The sequence below is a fragment of the Hipposideros armiger genome, unplaced genomic scaffold (genome assembly GCF_001890085.2).
Source record: "Hipposideros armiger isolate ML-2016 unplaced genomic scaffold, ASM189008v1 scaffold_42, whole genome shotgun sequence".
NCBI classification, from domain to species: Eukaryota; Metazoa; Chordata; class Mammalia; order Chiroptera; family Hipposideridae; genus Hipposideros; species Hipposideros armiger.
The window spans coordinates 3,297,641-3,320,165 of NW_017731392.1; the positions used below are offsets into that span (position 1 = coordinate 3,297,641).

Below are 22,525 nucleotides of genomic sequence, written 5' to 3' on the forward strand. Positions count from 1 at the left end.
TCTTTTTGCCTCCATTTATTCTGTTCCCTCTGCTCCGCTCCCTTCTCTCCTCCCCTCCCCTCTCCTTTCCTCCCCTCCCTTCCCCTCTCCTCTCCTCTCTTCTCCTTTCTTCCCTTCTTTCCCTCCCTTTCTATTGATAAGAACCCTACAGGAAATCATCTTTTAAAGGGAAGTATTCTTTCTTTCACAATGTGAATAATGAACATAATTTATGCTTTACGCATTCAGATTTCTACACTTGGTAAAACTGGGTCATGGGTACATGGGACATCTTTGTATCACTCTTGTAACTTTTCTGTAGGGTTAGGTGTGTACACAAATAAAAGTTACAAAGAACCAGATTTCTTTACATTATAGTTCAGCCTATACAGTATCCCAGGTAAATAAAATAGCCAGGTAACTGGGATTGAGAGGCCTTTCCCTTTATATCAATCACTTATGAGCAGGAAAAGAAAGGACAAACTAAGGGAGGAAAATCTCTTTAAAGAGGTAGAAATAGAGAAACTGACATGTCAGATGCAAGATCACAGGGCCCCCCAGGAGGACCGGGGCCAGGGCCCACCCAGTATTCTGAAACAGAAAGAAAAGACAAGGCAGGAGAAGGAATATCAGCCTGAGCGCTGTTCAAGGAGAAAGCAAGACTGAGCACTAGAAGTGGAAAGAATGGACAAATAGATTTTCCTAAAGTCAGAATGAGATGAGTGCCTCCAGTGGCTAAACCTGGAACTGGAAGAAAGGAAGACAGGAAATGTACTTGTTTAAATGCAAATGAAAGCCACTTTAGTGGAACTTTTTCCTCTTCCTGAGCCTCCACCCTTTGTTTCCCACACCACGTGGAGGATCAACAACCAATGTCTACAAAGTACTAGAAAAATATCCTTTTGTGATATTCTTCCCTCAGTGGACGTGACCTTCAGATGTCAACACAAAATAATTTTCCATGATTAAACACTGTTAGCAGGATTGAGGTTAAACGGGCTATTCATTGCAATATTCTTTATACTTTCTTAAATACTGGAAATATTTCTATAGTGCAATATAAAAGACAAAAACAAAAGTAAAAGAAAAAGAAAGATCCTGTGTATTGATTTGACTAAAAACCAGTCAAAACATTTTCTCAGACTATGCTGTCAGGGAACCAGTGTAGAGAGTAAAAAATGTTGTGAAACAGCCAGGCTGAATTTTTGATCTAGTTGACTGATATTTTTATACTGAATAGATACACTCTTGGCAGGTGCAAATATAATCCTAGGCAGAGTTGGCATTTTTCCATTCTTAATATTTTTCTGAGTCACATTTTCCATTAATATTAAAAGACTTTCCCTGTTTCATCTAAGAACTGGTTAAAAAAGGAAAAAGAGAAGACATTCATACATTCAAGACTTTCTTCTTAAATGTTTCTATACTTAAGACTATAGGAAAGAACACGCATAATTTTCCATAGGTTATGATTGAGTAATTTTTTTTTCAATGGCTTTTCTTCAAAAACACTGAATTTATGTTTTCCCCCCCACTGGCCTGTGATTTCAAAGAACGCTTTTGACTAGCAGAGGTATATTGACCTCAGCCTTGTGCCCTTATTAAAATAGGCTGTAAACATGAAGTGGCTTCCATGTATAATATGTTTTATTTCCTCTGACATCATGTAGGTTAATTTTGAGAGAAATGAAAAGAGAGCCAGAAAATAGCCTCCCCCTCAAATGATTTCCAATCCATCTTTTTGCTCACATGGCTAATCAGAGAATGTCAGTTGGGGCAGAATGACCAAACTGGCTCCAGTTTTGCCCATTAAGGTCCTGTCTTTCTTGCAGTGCTTGGAGCAGCAGCAGCTGGCACGGGCGGATCAAAGGAGGAATGAAAGGCTTTCAGAGCTTCATGGTTTCAGACAGTAACATGAGTTTTGTGGAATTTGTTGAGCTGTTCAAATCATTCAGGTATGACATGCTTTCTTGTTACTCTCTCTCAGCCCCACATTTTAATAAAACACTAACTGTGACTGTTTTCATTCCTCGCACAGTGTAAGGAGCCGCAAGGACCTAAAGGACCTCTTTGATCTCTATGCCGTGCCCTGCAACAGAGCCGGCTCTGAGGCGGCCCCACTCTACACCAACCTAACCATTGACGAAAACACCAGCGGTCTGCAGCCTGACCTAGGTTTGTATTACAATGTAATCTTTCCCTTTAAGACCTTTCTAACTACAAACCAAGGTTAGAGATCCATTCACACCATCCCCCCAACTGTCCCACATGGCATGCTGTTACCTGTAGAATGGTGAAGCACTTAAGAGAGAACTATTGCAAGGTGTCATCAGCATGTGGGGCAAGGAAATGTATCATTGTTTGGGTCTGCCCGTGTAAGAATACTTAACCAGTAGAGCCCTCCAGTCATGCTGACCACCAAAAACCCTTTCCCACCCATTTCCAAAAGTCCACTGGGTGTGTGGTACGTCCCAGTTGAGAACGACCAGTCTCTTCCCTACCTACAGGCCAATGGGTGCTCAACCCCAGAGGGAGAGTTGTCTGCCCTTCGACAACGATAGTCTTTAGTGACCTCCGCAGAACACTCCTGTCTGACCATCCGGGACATTTTTCCTGATACATGCACCAGATGTCTAATTGTTCTGTCACACTCACCACAACCACCATTACCATCACCACCCATGCATTTGAAAGCCCATTATTTTTCTCTTCTGTTCTTCCTTGAAACTACAAACACACACAAAAAAAGCAAAAATCAAAAACCTGTTTTTTTCATGTAATTGCTTTTTAATTATTTAAAACCCATTTTGTCCTTAAGCTAAGAATATTAACTTTTGGGCCGGCCGAGTGGCTCAGTTGGTTAAGAGTTGGCTTAAGAGCACAAGTTCTGAACAACAGAGCCGCCGGTTTGATTCCCACATGGGCCAGTGACGCTGCGCCCAAGCTGAGCAGTCGCTGAGCTGCCAACAGGTGGCAGGATGGCTCAACTGGTGTAACAACAAGATTGCCTGTTCGATGGTGGGCTACGCCCACCTGGAACTAAGACTGAACTTGGCACCATGAGCTGAGCTGTCGCCCGGATGGCTCAGTGGATAGGGTGTGTGCTCTTAACAACAAGGTTGCCAAGTTCGACTCCCGCATGGGATGGTGGCTACACCCACCCACAACTAAAATTGAACACAGCACCTTGAGCTTAGATGTCATGAACTGCCGACAGGCAGCCAGATGGCGACTGGCGCCCTCCACAATGAAGATTGAAGAACTACAACTTGGCTGGTCCCCCTCCCCAATTCTCCAACACTGTTCCCCTCTCCCAATTCCCCAATAAAATCTTTTTAAAAAGAATATTAACCTTTTTCAACTTTAGTCATAAAATATGCATAACTATGGATTAGTCAACCAGTTGCACTTTTTGCAAATTTAATAGACTTTTCTTAAAGCAATTTTAGGTTTATAGAAAAATGAGTGGAAAGTACAGAGTTCCCGTATACCCTCTCCCACACACACATACATAGTTTCCCCTGTTATTAATATCTTGCTTTAGTGTGGTATATTTGTTACAAGTGAGCCAACATTGATATGTTAATATTAACTGAAGTCCATAGTTTACATTAGTGTTCACTGTTTGTATTGTACATTCTGTGGGCTTTGACATAAGTATGATGACATGTATCCACCATTATAGTATTATGGATAATAGTTTCACTGCCCTAAGAAATCCCCCATGCTTCACCTTTTCATTCCTCCCACCCTCCTCTGAACCCCTGGCAACCACTTGATCTTTTTACTGTCTCTATAGTATTGCCTTTTCCAGAATGTCATGTAGTTGGACTCACACAGTATGTAGCCTATTCAGACTGACTTTTTTCACTTCGCAATATATGTTTAAAGTTCCTCCATGTCTTTTCATGGCTTCATACCTCCTTTCTTTTTATAGCTGAGTAATATTCCATTGTATGGATGAATCACAGTGTGTTTATCCACTCACCTGTGGAAGGACATCTTGGTTGCTTCCAATTATAAAGCTGTGTAAATATTTGTTTATAGGTTTTTGTGTGGACATAAGTTTTCAAATCATGGGTGAACACCTAGGAACTCAATTGCTGGATCATATGATAAGCCCATGTTTAGCTCTACATGAAACTGTCAGACTACCTTCTAAAGTGGCTAGAATTTAAATGACTGGCCATACCAAAGTCGGAGCCAGTACCAAGCAACTGATGCATTGTTGAGAGGAATGTAAAAACTCTCTTCCCTTCAGAAGAGAGTTTGGCAGCTTCTTTCAAAACTAAATATACTTTCACCGTACGCTTCAGCAATTGCATTCCTTGGTAAATACCCAATGAATTGAAAACTTATGTTCATGCAGAAACCTGCACACAAATGTTTATAGTTACACTTTTAAAGAACAGAAAAACTGTGATTTTAAGGGTACATCTTTAGTCTGTGCAAACATAAAAATATAGTAATCACTCTCAAAAACCAAAGTCCAAATTCAGTCTAAAATTCCCAATCGAATGTACGTTTAGTTCCCATTAATACCTAAGCTCGTGGGCTCTCGAAGTCATCAATCTAGCTCTTTCTTAGTTTCTTTTATTTGTTCACTGATTTATTTTTTATTCCTTCTACTATGTGAAGCCAGGAATAAGCAATGAGTGTGATGGCTTGTTTAGACAGATTACTGAAGCGTTTCTCCAGCTTAATAATACCACAGCATCATTATCTCTACAGTGAACTTTGAGAAAGATGCTGACTAGTTTGTCCGTGTTCTGTGCGTGGTTCTGTTTCAGATTTGTTGACCAGAAATGTCTCGGATTTGGGGTTGTTCATTAAGAGTAAACAGCAGCTGTCGGACAACCAGAGGCAGATCTCTGATGCTATCGCTGCAGCAAGTATCGTGACAAATGGCACTGGGATCGAGAGCACATCCCTGGGCGTGTTTGGGGTTGGCATACTGCAACTCAACGACTTTCTAGTGAATTGCCAAGGAGAACACTGCACTTATGATGAAATCCTTAGCATCATCCAGGTATGTGCCTGTTTCGTGTGCACACACACGTGTACAGCCTCCGCCCATTCTAATTGTTTCTGCTAAACATTTACTCCTTCTACACTTCTTTCCAAAGGCCTCAAGTCTGGGGCAGAAATAGAGGTGTTATTTTTGTTTTTTGGGTTTTGTTTTTGAAATGCCAAACGTATGTGTTCTTATTTAACACGCGATTAACATAGGTCCCATGCCTTCCCTCACTCAGTGACTGTGATAAGAAATCAGTGTATGATTTCTTCTTGTCATTCTAGCACATGCAGTAGAATTGGTGGTCTAGGTTTTCATCCTCTTTGCTCATTTAATAAATATTTATCAGTTCCTACTATGGACCTGGCTGGGTTCCAGGACCTGAGAATATAGTAGTAAATAATTTCAAGTTCTGGCCCGCAACACAGTTTACATTCGAGTGTGCAAGGCAGACAATAATAAAGATAGAATGTAATTTTAGGTAACAATGGGTTCTGCAAAATATTGAACAGAGTGAGAGATGGAGTGGTGCTGGAGGGCTCAGAGGAATAAGCAAAGGCCACTCTGAGAAGGTGACACTTGGGCTGAGCCCTCAACGAAGAAGCCATTGAAAGTCTGAGGAAAGAACAGACCTTCCAGAGAGCCGCAAGTTCAAAGTCTTAAGCAGGAGCGAGCTCAGGGTTTATGAGGAACAATAAAAAGGCTGTGTAATGAGAGCCACATAAGCCAAACATGATTTCAGACAGGTAGGCAGGGGCCAAACCATCTAGGTCTTTTAGGCCACAGTAAGGAGTTTGACTTTCGTCCATTAGAAGTGGGAAGCTAATGGAAATGTTTGAGCAAGGGAGTAACAGGATTTGACTTATGTTTTTAAGAGGCCACTATGGGTCCACTGGAGAGTAAACTGGGGAAGGACTGGAAGCAGAGAGACTGGGTAGGAAGCTTCCACAGTAATCCAGGCAAGATGTGGTGATGGCTTAAACGAGAGGGTGACAGGAGGTAATGGGGTGAGATAGTTTGCTGTGGTTGTGTCACATGCCATGGAATTAGTCTAGGTTTTCAACCTCACTTGTCAGCTGATTGGGAATCAGTGGATTAGCTCTCCAGCAATTGGATTTGATCACTGGAAATGCATAAAAGTTAAGATTATTATCACATGCTGAGTGCTCACTATAATACTGAGTACAAGCACTGTACTCAGTGTTCTATGGAAATTATCCTTTTTCACCTCCCATCAACTCTGTGGTACCTGCTATTAATATCCCTACATTCACCTGGATAAACTGATACCATTTGTTTTCATATAAATCAGTTTTATTCTTTTCTCTTGCTCTCTTTTTTTCTCTTAAATAAATATGCTTCATATAATAAACTCACTTATAATAAATATTTTCTTTTGGACTAAAAAACTACATCTTACCACTACAGAACTAAATTAGTTCAAATATTTGGTTTAGATGTTTCCTTATGAAAACAGAACAGCTTTAAAAAATGATGTGGTGGTTTTTTCCCCCCATAGTCCACTTTACCTAAGTAACACTCTTTTTGTATCCCTTGCAGAAGTTTGAGCCTAACATTAGTATGTGTCATCAGGGCCTAATGTCATTTGAAGGATTTGCAAGGTAACTTTTTTTAAATACCTTTTTCCTGTCATTTAACGGTATGTATTTTCCCCATGCAGTCCTAAGAAAATTTGTTTCCTCCAGGTTTCTGATGGATAAAGATAATTTTGCCTCGAAAAATGATGAGTCGCAAGAGAACATGAAAGACTTGCAGCTGCCGCTCTCCTACTATTACATTGAATCTTCACACAATACCTACCTCACAGGCCACCAGCTCAAAGGAGAATCCTCAGTAGAACTCTACAGCCAGGTACTGAGAGTTCCACTTGGAATGTGGTTTCCATTCAACCTACTTACGTAACCCCCAAAGTCACAAAAACCTGGTCCCAGATTCCTGTGAAGAACATATGAACTACTGCATGTGAAATGTGAGGAAACATGACGTGTGGGAAACTGCCTTTACATTTACATACAGTGGTTTTCTTTAAGTCTTTTGGTTTTGTTTCTTTGCCCCTATCTATACTTAACCGTTTTCTGGGCAACCAAAAAAAAAAGTTTGTTTGAGACTCATAGCTTTTAGATCCTAGTTAGTCTGACCTACTCCTACTAAAATTAGATTTTCCCATGGGAAAATTATCTAATCATTTTCCCAAATGCTGAATAAATCAATATATTATAGTGGGAAATCATAGTAGAAAATGCAGCTTTCTATGAAGTTATTCCCAAAGTATTGTTTGTTTTACTTTGCAATTTGTTAGACAATCAATCCATCCCTATGGTAACCAACTTAAGAAAAACTCTGCACAGACCGTAGGCACTGTCCCTATACCCTTAATTCATGGGAATATGCTGGGAAACTCACTAGGTCCAAGTGTGAAAATTATAATTGTATTGTTTACACAAACCCAGCAGACTTGGGTTTCCTTTGTTCTCCAGCTTAGTCCAGATATTCCTCAAAGGATGGGTCAAACTTCTGTCCCAAAGTTTATCTAGTATGGGATATGTGTTTTAAACTCTGAAATCTAAGATAATTTTATTATGAAATGAAGAAATGTCCTTAGAATAGTAATTTTCAAAATAGGAGTGCTGTCAAGGGGACTCCGTGGCTGATGCTGAGATGAGCCAGCCATAGATTAGAAAGGGCTCCACACTGCAGCTGAAGTCCTGCTCTTTTATGGGCTTTATACATTGGCCCTGCATTTGCACAGAGAATTCCAAGGTTTAAAAAAAAAGTATTTGAAATCCATTGTTCTAGGGGGAAGACATGGGGAAAAAAAGAGAGAGAATTTCTCCCCTAAAAATAAGCAAGGACCAATGTCCTAGCTTTTATTCCTACTTCGTTTCCCTATTTGACTTCAAAGAGTTTATGTTTTTTAACTCTTTTAAAAAAGGGGTATAATGTACCCCAAGTAGAAATTGTCACAGCTTTTGAATAAGGCACAAGAACCCCTTAAAAAGACTCAAAGATCACAGACATGATTAAACCTAGTGTGAATACCCCTTTAATTTTATCTCTTACCACTCTCCACTTTCTCTCAGCCTTTCTAATGACCTTCTAACATTGCTCATGGGGCAGATGGAAAGCGAAAAAGCCCTGTTCTCATGTGGAATTTCCAGAGTTGGTTTTCCTTTTCTTGCCATATATGGAGGTCTTAAGGTCATGCAGACTTTGATAAAGATCTTTAGTCTTTCCATGCTAAAAATCATCTCATCTGCTGCCAGTTGGTGAACATTTTTTCCCATTGTGGCAGACTCACTACAGAGATTAAACAGCCTCATGGTCCAGCTGGCGCATCACACAATTTCCAGCCCAAAGCAACATACCTCTAGAAACCCTAACTGCTGGAAGAGGCTGATAGCCCTGGGATTCTAGGCCACAGAATCAGTTTTACCTGGGAAGACTGGTCACCCAGGAGCACTGGGTGTTACATGCTGTGCAATGGGAAGAATCTAGCAAACATTTCATACAACAGTATTAAAATAAGAGGGATTCCACTATCTGAGTTTTGTTGCAGCAGCTCTTGTAAGCCCCCAGTATTAGGTTGCAGTCACATGGCAATTCTTATGAGGATTTTTAAATCAGTGGGTTAGGCCATTCGCAGATATATCCTCCTCTTGGCTTGGGTTACCCTTTCAATTCATGGTAATTTTTTAAGATAGTCTACAGATAGATTCTATGGAGGAAGAGGTTGCTTCAAGCACAGTTACAGAGCTACAACTCAAGCACATGTGTCAGGAGCTCTGCTTCCAACTCTAGATCCAGGAGAGCAAATAGGTATCATCTCATGTGATTCATTGGTAGTGTTTCCTGGAGCAATTTGCTAAAGAAGTCGTGAGATAATGGATCAAAGCTCACAGAGCAAGTGTGCTGTGATTGATTACTGATGTCTGCTAAGGGTATGGGAGAGGCAAGTTTATGGAGTGTTTGTCGTCTGTGCTTTAGATGCTGTTCTAGGATTAGACAGCATGGAAGATCCTTGATAAATTCCTTGCTTCTACTCTTCTTACATGCTACATGTTTATAGCAAAGTATTAGCCAGCATCAGAATTTGGACCTAAATTTGGAGGAGATTTTATCCTGATTGGATTTATATAACTGTTTGGACAGTTAATTAAAGAATCCGTGGCCTCATTTTCTCTGGGCTCTGGCATCACCTCCACTGACATCTGCCCGGATAGAGCACTGGCCTGGCTCTCTCATTTCAGCATTTGCCATATATATATATATATATATATATATATATATATATATATATATATATATATATATATATATATATATATATATAGGTCCCCTGAGGGACCAGAGTTGCTGGGAAAAATGGTCAAATGTTTTTGCCATCAAATTTTACTTTCCAATGGTACTCAAGTCTGGTAAGCATTCTTTCCACCTTAATCTGTTCTAGCCCTTCCCCACCACTGATTAATTGTGACCTTTGGCCAAAATGCAATATTTATTTAGATCTTATGCTCTTGTGCTTTAACCCTGAATTCGAATACTGATATGTAGACTCACATGCTGGGTTGAAGGCCTTATCTCCTTTAACTCATCTAGAGTGGATTCATTCATTGATCCCACAGGTTCTCTTGCAAGGCTGTAGGAGTGTAGAATTGGACTGCTGGGACGGAGATGATGGGATGCCCATCATTTATCATGGACACACACTGACAACCAAGATACCCTTCAAGGTAATGCTTTCTTTGCCTCTCCTTCAAGGTAATAACTTTCTTTAAATCAAATCTCCTGGGCAGTCCATCTTTTTCAGCTGGAGTAATAGAAACATTGTTCAGTGGTCACCTGACCATTTCCAGAAAGCCTTAGGAAATAAGGAGAGACCAACTCTCCAGTGCTTCTGGAACCACAAATCAGGGATACCAGGATGTCACCTGTCAGTTGCTTGGGGAAAACCTGAAAATATATAATAGGTCTGATGTTCTTATCCTGGCTCTGAAGTATTCCCAAAATTGTTTATAGAGTTGTGTAGGATGTTTGCATGTTCGTTTTTCTGGTGGTTGAGCTAGAACTTTCATTAGATTCTCATTCAACTAAAGTTTAACAACCATTACCTTAAATTAGTTTTCAATTTTTATTGAATAGCTATTGCAATTTTTATTGAATAGCTATTGCAATTTTTACATCATAAGATAATACCAGGGGTGCCGAAAAAATGTATACAAATGGACACTTTGGTCAGCGTTGTTCAAGCAGTAGCTTGTCGTAATCAGAAGTGGCAGGGGCCAGCCAAGTGGCGCGTTGGTTAGGAGTTGGCTTGGGACGCCAGCTCTGAGCAGCAGGGCTCTGGTTCAGATCCCACATGCAGGCCATTGACGCTGTGCCCTCTATAGCTAAGATGGTGAACAACAGCTCGACCTGGAGCTGAGCTGCCTTGAGTCACCAGCGACAGTGTAGGCGGCTGCAGTGGGGCTGTCTGGCAGCTGGCATGTGCTTTTGTGAGCTGCCGTGAGCCGCTGTGAGCAGCTGTCCAATGGCTGGTGAGCAACTGCCTCACCCGGGAAGAGCGCAGTGATAATACCAACATAGGCCAATGAAGCGACGTCCTCCACAACTAGACTGAAGAACAAAAAGGACAGCAACTTGTCTGTTCCCCTTCCCTAATTCTCCAACATTGTTCCCCTCCCCCAATTCCCCAATAAAAACCTTTAAAAAGAATTTTTTTAAAAAAAAAGAAGTGTCTGGGGCTGGCCGAGTGGCTCAGTTGGTTAAGAGCTCACTCAAGAGTTTGAGCTCTGAGCAACAGCGGTTCGATGCCCGGCCCGAGCTGAGCTGCCGCTGAGCTGCCAACAGGTGGCAGGATGGCTCAGCTAAAAAAAGAAAAAACAAAAACAAAAGAAGTGTCTGGACGCTAATGGTAACCACTTTGAGCACCTCTTGTAATTGCAGAAGTCAAACATGACTTGTATTCATCTTTTGTTATCAGTATATATTATTATAATTTTAATAGGTTTTTTTTCTTAAAATGTATATGCATTTTTTTGGCACTCTGTGTATAAAAGTCAGAAGCTGTCTCCTTTCTATAGGAATTAAAGGTCATTTGTCCTGCTCTCCTGCTGACAAAGGCCAACATCATGTGTTAGGAGATGATTAAATAATTAACATTATAAAGTAATGAGAATTGGTTCCACCTGGGGAGTTGGTCATCCAGAAAGACTGGTCTCATTGGATTATTATTTCAAATTCTAGGTAGTTTATTAGTTCATTGTGCAATTACTATCCTTATGTAGAGGGTCTTTTGCTGTGTAACATCATTTTTCTCTGAACTGTGGCTGGACTGGGAAAGAATATTATTTTTGTCTTATATGTAGAAATGATGGCTAAAATGGATTTTCTCTTTAATTCATTTTCCTATTCAGCCCTCTTAAAACTCTTGTACTGTATATCGAGGAGAAGAGGAGTTGATAACTGTGTTTTTATGAACACATAAATATGTCTTATTGCCCCAAGTAGATTATAAACTCCTTGAGAGCAGGAAAGTATCTTATGCCTTGCTATTTTTTTATGCTGTAACTAAAACAATGTCTTTTACCTATAGTATACTCGATATACATCAATAGATTTGTAAAATTCAGCATACTGATAGCTGTTCCTTGTAGCATGTAAACAAAACTCAATATGAACAACTTAATGTTTTTATGGAAAATAGCTTTGTCCTCTTGCTTAATTTGAAGATATATTTGAAAAGATAAAAACCACTTTGGCCAGAGTCCTCTGAAAACAACAATTTAGATGCTTTCTGTGGCTATAAGTACCTTGCCTTCTGTCACCCTGGACAGATATCTAATGAGGTATCTAATGAACCGTTCTGGCTCTCATAGGAAGTGGTTGAAGCCATTGATCGCAGTGCCTTCATCAATTCTGACCTGCCAATCATCATATCGATTGAGAACCACTGTTCACTGCCTCAGCAACGAAAAATGGCAGACATTTTTAAGGTAAGCTTTTAGCTAATAGGCAGGATGGTATATTGGCCTTTGTCCTGCAACTGTTGGGTTTTACATGGGGCCACCACAGACCACCACAGCTGGATCTCAGCCATGAAGCACAAATAGTTAAGGTTCCTTAGACCTGAGAAATGGGGGTGCCCTGGGGAACTCTCCTGGACGGTCCATCTTTTCAGCTGGAGTAACAGAAGCATTGTTCTGTGGTCTCCTGACCATTTCCAGAAAGCCTCAGGAAATAAGGAGAGACCAACTCTCTAATACTTCTTGAACCACAAATGAGGGACACCAGGATTTCACCTATCAGTTGTTTGTGGAGAAGCTGAAAATATCTCATAGCAAATATGTCAAATCTTATGGCCCACACCACATATACGGAGATCCAAGTTGACAAAGAGCCTAGACTGGCCTCAACAGTTGCTATGTTGCTATAAGCAGCCCTTCCTTATACAAGGGAACTATAATGCAGACAGATTTTGGGACAGATATTCCCTCATACTTACCCCTTCCTCCAATGGTAGAGGCATGTGTGGAAACATGGCTCTCAGGGGGAGGAAGGGACATGGCAGCAGAAAATGCCCACAAACACTAATACTACAAAACTAATTAGCCTGTCATAATGCCTTTTCTTTGCCATCAGTTAGAATAATGGTCTCTAAATGTTTCTACTCCTAACAATAAAATATGATAACATGTATACTGATTGTGCATTTATTGACTTATTTCTAAATTATGTATATATCCCACTTATTAACATTTTTTATACATGCAAAAAGTAGACTATAAAGGGGAATAATATAGCGGTAATAAAGGAAAAAATAATTTTCAGTACTATTACTTATTAATGGTACAAAAAACCGTTTCGCTCTCATAAAATATTTTAAGTAAATTTATTATTTATTTATTATCTAAATTTTTTAATTAAAATTTATTAGGGTGACGGGCCAGCCAAGTGGCTTAGTTGGTTAAGAGCTTGCTCAAGAGTGCAAGCTCTGAGCAACAGCAATTCGAGTCCCGGCCCGAGCTGAGCAGCCGCTGAGCTGCCAACAGGTGGCAGGATAGCTCAGCTAAAAAACAAAACAAAACAAAAACAAAATTTATTAGGGTGACAATGGTTAGTAAATTACATAGGTTTCAAGTGTACAATTCTGTAATACATCATCTATATGAGAGTAATGTGATTGAACATGCTTCACTATTTTTGAGATTTTTGGTTTTAACTTTGTGATCAATGACTTGGATGTCTGGTCTTATTTGGTTTATTATTTCTGTATTTGGTTTTAATAGCTATAGTAGCTGATAAAGATACTTTACAAGCATACATGTATCTAGATGGAAAAGAGGTGTCATGAGCTGTGCTTGCCAAATCATGGTACCCATGTCTCAGTTCCATTAATGATGCAAAGGTTTTTGTTGCTATTTGGCTAGAAAAGTTGTGTGTTTCCTGATATTTATCAGCTTTTCTTAGAAACTCATTGAGAAGGTGTTGCCTTTTATATTTTTAACAAATCTCAAACACCACTAAAACCCTCTATTTGGAAGATTTTTTTAACATTTAGAAAGTCTGCTTTCAAGTTTCTTAAATTTGCATATATTGGAGTTTTTATAATAACACACACTGTTTCCTACAACAAAATCACATCACAATAGAAATATTTTTAGGCATCTGTTTTTAAAATACTTTTTCCAGAACACAAATTTTCTAAAAAGCAATAACTAACTCAATGTTTAAACATTACCCTTATCACATAGGAACAGATTAAATGTAATTATTATTATTATTATTATTATTATCATGATTATCATTATTATCATCATCATCATCTAATAACAACAAAGTACTGCCCCCACTGTAAACAAAAGAAGTCAGAATTTTAAGACACTTTTTTAAAAAAGAAAAATGCATAAATTAGAACTACTCCTGTAACTACGTTTTTGTGATATAAAGTGTGAACTTCTATTATGTATAAAAGATTTTTGTAGTCACTTTTTATATCATTATAAAATATTTTCAAGAAAAGTCTTCCTTTTATGAAATTAACCACAGTGGTGACATCCTGGGGCACTCAAACTGCAATCATCTCAATCAGCTGGTAGCAAACAAAGGTGTGAGGGACCCACTGTCAGTCCCTCTCCATCAGAAGACACCCCCCCCCTTGTCCCTTAGGGACCTTCGTGAACAGCTCCTGGCATACAGACTGAATCCGACATATTGAGTGAGGGAGCCATTTTAATCAGTACATTAAACATGAGTAAGCTTCCATTTTTTTTATTAAAAATAACTAGAAGTGGAAATTTCTATATTTTTTCCTACCCTTACCCCAATGGATCATCCTCTGCCTGCCCCCCACTACCCACCTCCGTAAAGGACACACATTTCATTTTGGAGACCGGGGCTCAAAATCTTTGTGAGAATGGTGTCTGTGGTACTTTTTACCAAATGGTGGCAAATTCTCCCTATTATCTTTCATCTTCGTCCCCACTCCATACCTATGTCAAGGTTTTCATCCTTTTAACTTCATACCCACATCTGGAATGGGCCATCTTCTACAATGTGCCACAGCCCCTAACTGGATCTGTTTTCTTCTTTAGTATATCAGACCCAGGAGCATGTTTCTAAATAGAGTGGGACCCACCTGGAGAATGGCCTAGACTTGTCCTGTCCTAACCATCTCCCTTCCTCCCAGTAAGAAACCACTGGGAAGCCGGGGGGCACGACATACTTTCCTAGGATTTTTAAAACAATTCAACTGGGCTGAAATGTCTAGTTGCATAATTGAAGTATAGGTAAAAGGTATTGATTATGTTTTCCTTTATTGTTTTTAGACTGTGTTTGGAGAAAAACTGGTGTCTAAATTCTTATTTGAGAGCGATTTCTCTGATGACCCAATGCTTCCCTCACCTGACCAGCTTAGAAGGAAAGTGCTTCTTAAAAATAAGAAGCTAAAAGCCCATCAGACGCCGGTGGATATCTTAAAGCAAAAGGTACTCTCTTCTTGTTAAAGCAGTTATGGGTGTGCTGTGTGCCCAGAACAAAGAAATTAAAACCATTCTAAGCTTTCAGATGACCTGCTAGGAAATCAGTTTTTGAAGACTAAGTTTCCTTGAATGATACATTTGATTTTTGACTTCCCATTTTATAGACCAATAATTATTGCCATCCTATTCACCTAAAATTTTATTTTTGTAAAATTGATTGCTCATGTAGAATGTACCTCTGTTATTTAATTGATTCTGAGTGGGACAATATGTGACTCTTGTCTCTGGACCTGGGCTTCACAGCTGCCTATCCCACAGTGATTGTTCTAGTCCCCTGTAGGGAGAGCCTGTCATAGGGAGAGCACTTGAACATGGAGCTGTGGGTCGCAAGGTCAGTGGAACCCCATAGCAGTAGCCCCATGTTCCCAGCATGGAAGCTGGCACAGTGTATCACTGTGGCTTGTGGACTCCAAAGCACTCCCATACCTGGCTTGCCTATGGAGAGCTGCATCCCAAACACCACAAACCCACCTGTGTAAGATGGCCCTCAGCCTAAGGATCCCTGAAAACATTTAGGTCCAGGACCACTGAGTTCATTTGCCGGGTTGCACTCACTTATCCCACAGAATGACAGCTCCCAAAACTCTGTCCGACTTAGGAGGGTTCTATTGGCCCTAAAACACCACTTTTGAAATTATAGCAACCATGAGTTGCTGCACCAACCTCAGCACCCTGCAGGGGTAGAATGGTGCAGCTCTAGCAGCAGACAGTCCAGAGCCAAAACTACATTGTGTCCTATAGGTTTTAATTTCTCTGTGTGCCATCACCTCCAAGACTCCAGGCCGTACTCCTGTCCTGCTTTAACGGTTCCCAGAAAGCACAGAATTCAGGATCCTATGGCCCAATAAATTCGGAACCTTTGTCCTCAGTCATTAATAAAAATGTCAAGTCGAATTGAGTCAAGTGATCAGTTTGACCTAGTTGAGTAGCCAATTTGAAGCAATCATCAAATCTTCGAAAAGCTTTAATTTGTAGAACTCCCAGGTAGGGCCAGAGTTTAAAGGCAATGACATATAGCATGATATTAGAGAAAGAGCATTATGCGGGGAGCTGAGGTACCCGGTTCTAGACACTAGCTCGTCACAAACCTGCTAGATGACCATAGGCCGATCAATCTTTCTGGGCCTCCATTTCTTCATCTGTAGAATGGGAATGTTATGGTGTCTAGCCTCAAAGGGCTCTTCTGACACTAAAATCTCACAAAACCTCTCCCAAGATGAATCATGAAACCCCTATCAGAACTGCAGACCAGGCTGTAAACATTTTATTATCCCACTTCTCAAGCTATATTTCCAGTGTGTCTTGCCATTCTAGAACATCACTGCTTCTCCAAGGGACCCTTGGAGCATCCTGTCATCTGTCCTTATAAGTACCAGGGAGTTCTCAGATTGTCCAACTCGCCTGCAGTGGAGTTCCAGGTGGCCCAAACTCCAGGCGAATTAGGGGCTTATCTTATACCACCCGGTAACCTCAGTGATTCGCCACAAGTCTGATTGCTTCAGATGCACTCCAGGTGGGGGAGGAAGGTGAGGCCAGAGGCTCCACCATCTTTAGACTTACCCTTCGGAGCAGAAAAGCAGCTATTTACAGAAAGGACCCCAAACCAGTCCAGTCCAGCAGATCCCTACTGACCAAGTTTGCCCTAACTAGAGCAGCTCAGGATTATCACAGATCTTCTAGACCTATGGTCACTAAATTTTTTTGCTCAAGTATCCCTGAAAAATTTTTTGAAAAATTGTGTACCTCTTTCATATATTTTCACCCTCATACATTGTTAAGGTGACATTAACAATTTTATCACAAGTTTAACCAATCACAAAGGAGATATTTTCAGACATATTATTTATCATACATAAATATATAACACATATACATTATGTACAAATATAATGTACAAAAACAGTCCTCATTGTCAAATAAGTCAGCTTAGTCAGCCAGACTTACCTTTGGTCAGAAAAAGTCTGACTTTTTTTTTTTTAATTCAAATAAATATTGTATTATCATTCCTATGATGACCATCTCACTTTTGAATTTTAATTCTAAGATAGATGGCTGGATAGAGGAAAGACAGGAAAGAAGGAAGGGAAGGGAAGAAGGATGGATAGATAGATGATAGATAGATAGATAGATAGATAGATAGATAGATAGATAGATAGATAGATAGATGATAGATAGAGGCATGGAGCCATGAATGTGGTTGGGGGAACCTGGATGAAATGAGATGCTCCCCTTTTTAGTTTCTCCAGACTCTCTCAGGAGCTCTACATTCTCAAATGTCCCTTTGCTGCCTTGGGTAGTTTCTCACTTCATCTCATGCATCATAGTAAGATTGTTGATTGATAAGTGAGAGTTATATTTTCTTTTATAAAGTAGGAGAATAGCAATTATGAAAAGAAGATGGGAAAGGAGAACTAGCTGACCATAAGCTTATTTTCAGGCAGGGCAATTTTTTGAAAAAGTACACATAGCTGTTGAAAATCTTGAATCTAAAATTTAATTATTTTTAACATATAAACCTGCATATCTCTAGAAGTCTTTGCATGCCATGGAGGTACACATTACCCAATGTGAAGGTCACACACAGCTCTACGCCAAGAATTACACAATCGGCCACCTTCAGGGGCCAAGCAAGAGACATAAATATGAGGAGCCAGCTGGATACTGTACATGACAGTTGGGAATGATGAGGACAGGGGTGGAGCATGCATAAATGAACAGCTCTAAAGAAATTATTTTTAAAACACTGTACCAGCCAAACAAGTCTAGCCTGGAGGTGAAGTTGGCCAAGGGCCACCAGTACGAGACCTCTGCTAGGTCTACCTTTGTCCTGCATTCTCAGAACTGCTCCAGAAGGCCTAGCATTTACTTGGGTTCCAGAGGTCATGAGGTCATGCTGATGGGCTTTGTTATGAAGTCATTTGACTATACTTAACCTTGGACAACACAGCTTTGAACTGCCTGGGTGCACGTATAGGTGGATTTGTTTTCAATAAATCCCATAAATATATTTTCTCTTTCTTACGGTTTTTTTTAATAACATTTCATTTCTCTAGCTTAATTTAGTGTAAGAATACGGTAAACAATACATATAACACACAAAATAATGTGTTAATCGGCTGTTCATGTTATTATCAGCAAGGCTTCCGATCAGCAGTAGGCTATTAGTAGTTAAGTTCTTGGAAAATCAAAAGTTACGCAAGGATTTTTAACTGCATGGGGGAGGGTGCTGGCGCCCCTAACCTCCCACATCATTCAAGGGTCAACTGTGCAACATTAGCATGTGTTCTCTGATGTCTGGTCCTCCTCAAATTGCTGTATCAGCAACTGACTACCCAGCACTGGGGGCTCTTTCTTCTATAACACCGTTCCTCCGTGCTATTTTCTTTACCCAGCAACTACTCCCACTCCCGACTGCCAAGCAGACACAGCTGCCCTGTGCATACCTCTATGGTCTTCGGGATGTGTCTGAATGTTCTTGGAGCTCTTGCCTTGCCCATTCTTCACAGTCATTTGCAGTTACTTATGCAGCCTCCATTCCACTAATGACTAGATCGCGTTGTCACAGAAGCCTTCTTTATGTTGAGCCCAAATCTTCCTTCCTGTGCCTCCTACTCTTTGGCACTACTTCTTTCCTCTGCAGCTGCACAGACTAATTGCATATCTAGAAAGCTAGCATGTGTCTCCCCACTAGCTTTTCTCCGCTCCAAGCTAAACATTCTTGTTGTATCAACTGTTCCTCACAGGATATGGCTGCTAAGACTCTTCACTGTCCATTGAGAATATTTTGTATAGTCTTAAATTTGTGGATATTCTTGAATTTGTCAATCTTAAAACATGATTTCCAGAATTAAATCAATGCTCCAAATAAGGTCTGACAGCATGAGGACAGCGAACCTATCACCTCTCTCTTACTTTGGACTTTATACCTTACTGAATGCAACCTAGGACTATTCTCACTTTTAAAATTCTTTAATGCACACCAGGCTCATATTGAGTTGGTGGAAAACAAAAGGGGTTTGGTTATTTTCACAAGGATGGTTCTGATGCCTAGTCTTCCCGTTTTTCCAGGTTTACAATTAATTTTAACCTTTCACGTGCAGGAGCCCCACATTCATCTCTATTAAACTCAGTCTTCTTGGTTTTGGTATGCTATTGCCGCATACAAGGTTCTTTGTGAAGTTTGACATCTGTCGTCCAATGTATTTATTGGCAGTTTTTCAAGTTCTGCTTTCATCTGGAGCCGGTCAGCCAAGTGCAGAGGGCAGTGGTCCTGCTTACAGAACCTCCCGGAGTTTAGTGCTTATCACTCTTGTCTCGTGCTCTCCTTTCTTGCAGCCCACATTTCTCCAGAGTCTGCTTCAACTTCTTTATTTATAGAGTAGAAAACTGAGACCTAGCCGTTTATGTGACTTCCTCAAAGCCACCCAGCTCCTAGTGGCAGAGCTGGGATTCAGAGTCAAGTCTTCAGGGAAGACCTTTTCAAACGCAACTCAGAAGTCAGGACACAATGATGAGAATCACTGGGGCACTTTTAGATTCTTAGGTCCCACACTTGCCCAACTAAATCAGGATTTCCACAAGGAAGGCCTGGAAATCTGTTTATTTAAAAAGAATTCTTCTCATCCTGGAAGTTCGGAAACACTGCTTATTTATTATTTCCCACAAAGTGAGTTACCTTATCCAAAAAGCCTGAAGAGGTTACTAAGTGGGAGATTTGTTCTTAGTAAACCCATTGCTAACTCTTGCTAACCACCTCTTCATTTTCGGCGTTCTCACAACCAAACAATTAATAACCCATTCTGAAATTTTGTTCCGACAACTTGACAGTTCCTACCATATAATTTCCACAACTTACCTCTTCCTCCTTTTGGAAAAATGAGACAATGTAACCCCATTTCCAGTTTTTTAAGCCCACTTCCAGCCTCCCCTGATTTCCCAGGGAGCATCTGCCAGGACTTTCAGTTGTCTGGCAGACTGTGGGTCTGGGCTTGGTGATCTGCATTCATACCAGACTGGCTGAATGAATGCTGAGAGCTCCAGTGTGCTCAGGCCCAGCCACTAATTTAGAAGGCCTGGGTCATTTCCGCACAAGTCACTCACCCTCAGTAAGGATGGACTGACTCAGAGCAGGATTTCTGAAGCCACGCCCTCCATCTGCCTCAAGCTTGTGCTGAGGCTCTTACTGAGGCCTCCTGACGGCATCTCACCAGATCGCCAGTATTCTGAGCGTGGTCTCTTGGACTCCAACCCCCTCAACTCAGTTCACACTAGATGACAGTCACTGTGCTAGGCATTGAGGGAAGAATAAGACATGGCTCCTGCCCAGACCCGCCTGAGCCAGTCTCCTCCTCTGACCCCTCCCTCCCACCCCCTGACCTATATCTGAATTGCTTTTATTCAAGGGCTGGGGTCCTGTTCTTCTGCCTCAGAATAAGCAGGATATTGCAAAGAATAAGGCTATAGCTTCTAGATATCCATTTGGCCATCTCTCCCATACTTGCTGCACTAGTGGAAGTATTTGAGTGTCCAAGCGATCTTGGCACTCTCTTTCAGACATTTGCTAGTCAGTGGGTATTTGAATGGCATCACTCCTATCATACACTTCTCACCGTTTTCTGCCTGTGGGCCCACCAGGCTCTTTGCATCGTCTTTTCCAGGGTTTGGCTCTCCCTTGAATGCTCGCTGCATCAGGGCCCTTCTCTTATCCATGACAAACAGACTTGCTTTTGTGGGTCACCTGTGCCTAGAGCAGATTTCCTGAAATTTTGAAGAACACTAATTCTATGAGATAGTCTGAAAAATAAAAAAGATTTTAAAATCCCCTCATTACATAGGCATGGGAAGTTCTGCACTGGAGATCTTTAACGAATCATGATGCCCTTTGGCATATTAAATGAAGGCTACGTGAAGCTCTGTAGTAGAATGTTTTCAGTCTGTTTAAATGGCTGTTTCCAAACTTTCATTGTGTTTTGTGGTTACTGTAATTGTAAGTTTTTACATAACAGTTATTAACAACATGGAGCTAGTGTTCCATATAACCCACTTTGAGAAATCCCAGCCTAGACATTGTTCAGTTATCCGAAGTGGAGGTAGATATACACATAGCCAAAACTGTCTCTTCCTTATGTATACATTTTTATTATAAAGGAAATATAACTACATTTCAAGAAGTTTAGAGAATAGAGAATTGTTTTTAAATATACGTAATTCCAAGGCCAAAAATAACATGTATTACAGGGATTCTTAACCTTGGTAACATCCATAGATAGAATTCAGGGAGTCAGTGAACTTACGTGGAAAAAAAATTACATCTTTATTTTCACTAACCTCCAGCTGAAATTTAGCATTCATTCTGAGTATAAATGTAGGGAACAAACCACAATAATATTAGCAGTACTTATGTCTTTGTCATCAGTAGAAATCATAGCTTTTTCATATGTATCACAGTTGTTGCTAATATCTCCAAGAATTATTTATGCTCATCACTATTTCAAAAACATTACTTGGCCCACCATTATGTATTTCTTACTGTGTTAATAAAGAAACATTTATTCCTATTGCACAGAGTTGTTTTTTGAACAGTTGATAACTGTATTCAACATTCTTTCTTTCCCTCTGTGATCTTATAATTTGATTTTATGCATTAAAAACATATTTCTGAGAAGGAATCCTACCTCACCAGACTGCCAGAGGGATCTGTATCACAAAAACAGGTCAAGAATCCTGTTGTATTACCATTTAATAGCTAGTCTTTTTATGCATGTCATTTTATATTATTACAGTCATTATATAGAGACAGAGAGATATATAGCTTTGATCAAAGGATATAGAATTGTATACATATTTATATAGGTACATGTATATATGTATATATTTACATATATAAATATTATATACACACACAGTTTTGTATCCTTTGTTCAATAAATACACATCACAATTATTTTTTCATGTCTTATTCTCTCAATTGGATAATACCATAGTGTACTGGCCCCATTCCTCAATTGTTTCTTTTTTGTGACTTTTTTTATTGCTTCCTATTTTTAATTTATGCAAGTAACTTTTCCTGTATTTCAGATTATGTCCTTATGCTGGATTCCCAGACCTATATTTATTCTTGTGTCCTGTGATATCCCTTCATGGTAATTCTAGTCAAATGTAGAGGCTCATGACCTCCCAAGCAGCACACATCAAGTTTTTGGAAGTTTCTAAGCCTATCTTGTTAAACCTGATAGTGGTTCAGATAAAGTCTGTTGAAAAATATTTAAACCAGCCACTATTCATTTGTTCTCCTTATCCATAGGGATTCTAACATTTTTCTCAAGGTCCAAAGCCTTTAGATATTATTTTAAGAAGGAAAAATAAACAGTTTTTTCTTTCTTTTTAAAAGCAGAGATTTACTTTTCTAAAATTAATGGGCTGATTCACTTCCTCATCATTTGGGATTGATGGTGGTTCTCTGAAGCCCCAACGT

At 40.0% G+C, this 22,525-nt stretch overlaps 1 protein-coding gene across 2 annotated transcripts in view; it reads left to right on the forward strand.

The window, feature by feature from the left end:
- LOC109380957 (1-phosphatidylinositol 4,5-bisphosphate phosphodiesterase epsilon-1) overlaps positions 1 to 22,525 on the forward strand; it is a 186,942-nt gene that overhangs the window by 121,950 nt on the left and 42,467 nt on the right. For both annotated transcript variants that reach the window (XM_019639094.1, XM_019639093.1), the window contains exons 10-17: positions 1,812 to 1,934; positions 2,018 to 2,154; positions 4,770 to 5,008; positions 6,554 to 6,615; positions 6,700 to 6,865; positions 9,637 to 9,744; positions 11,890 to 12,006; positions 14,839 to 14,997. In XM_019639094.1, coding sequence (XP_019494639.1) covers positions 1,812 to 1,934; positions 2,018 to 2,154; positions 4,770 to 5,008; positions 6,554 to 6,615; positions 6,700 to 6,865; positions 9,637 to 9,744; positions 11,890 to 12,006; positions 14,839 to 14,997 — 1,111 coding nt within the window. The remainder of the gene's footprint in view (positions 1 to 1,811; positions 1,935 to 2,017; positions 2,155 to 4,769; positions 5,009 to 6,553; positions 6,616 to 6,699; positions 6,866 to 9,636; positions 9,745 to 11,889; positions 12,007 to 14,838; positions 14,998 to 22,525) is intronic.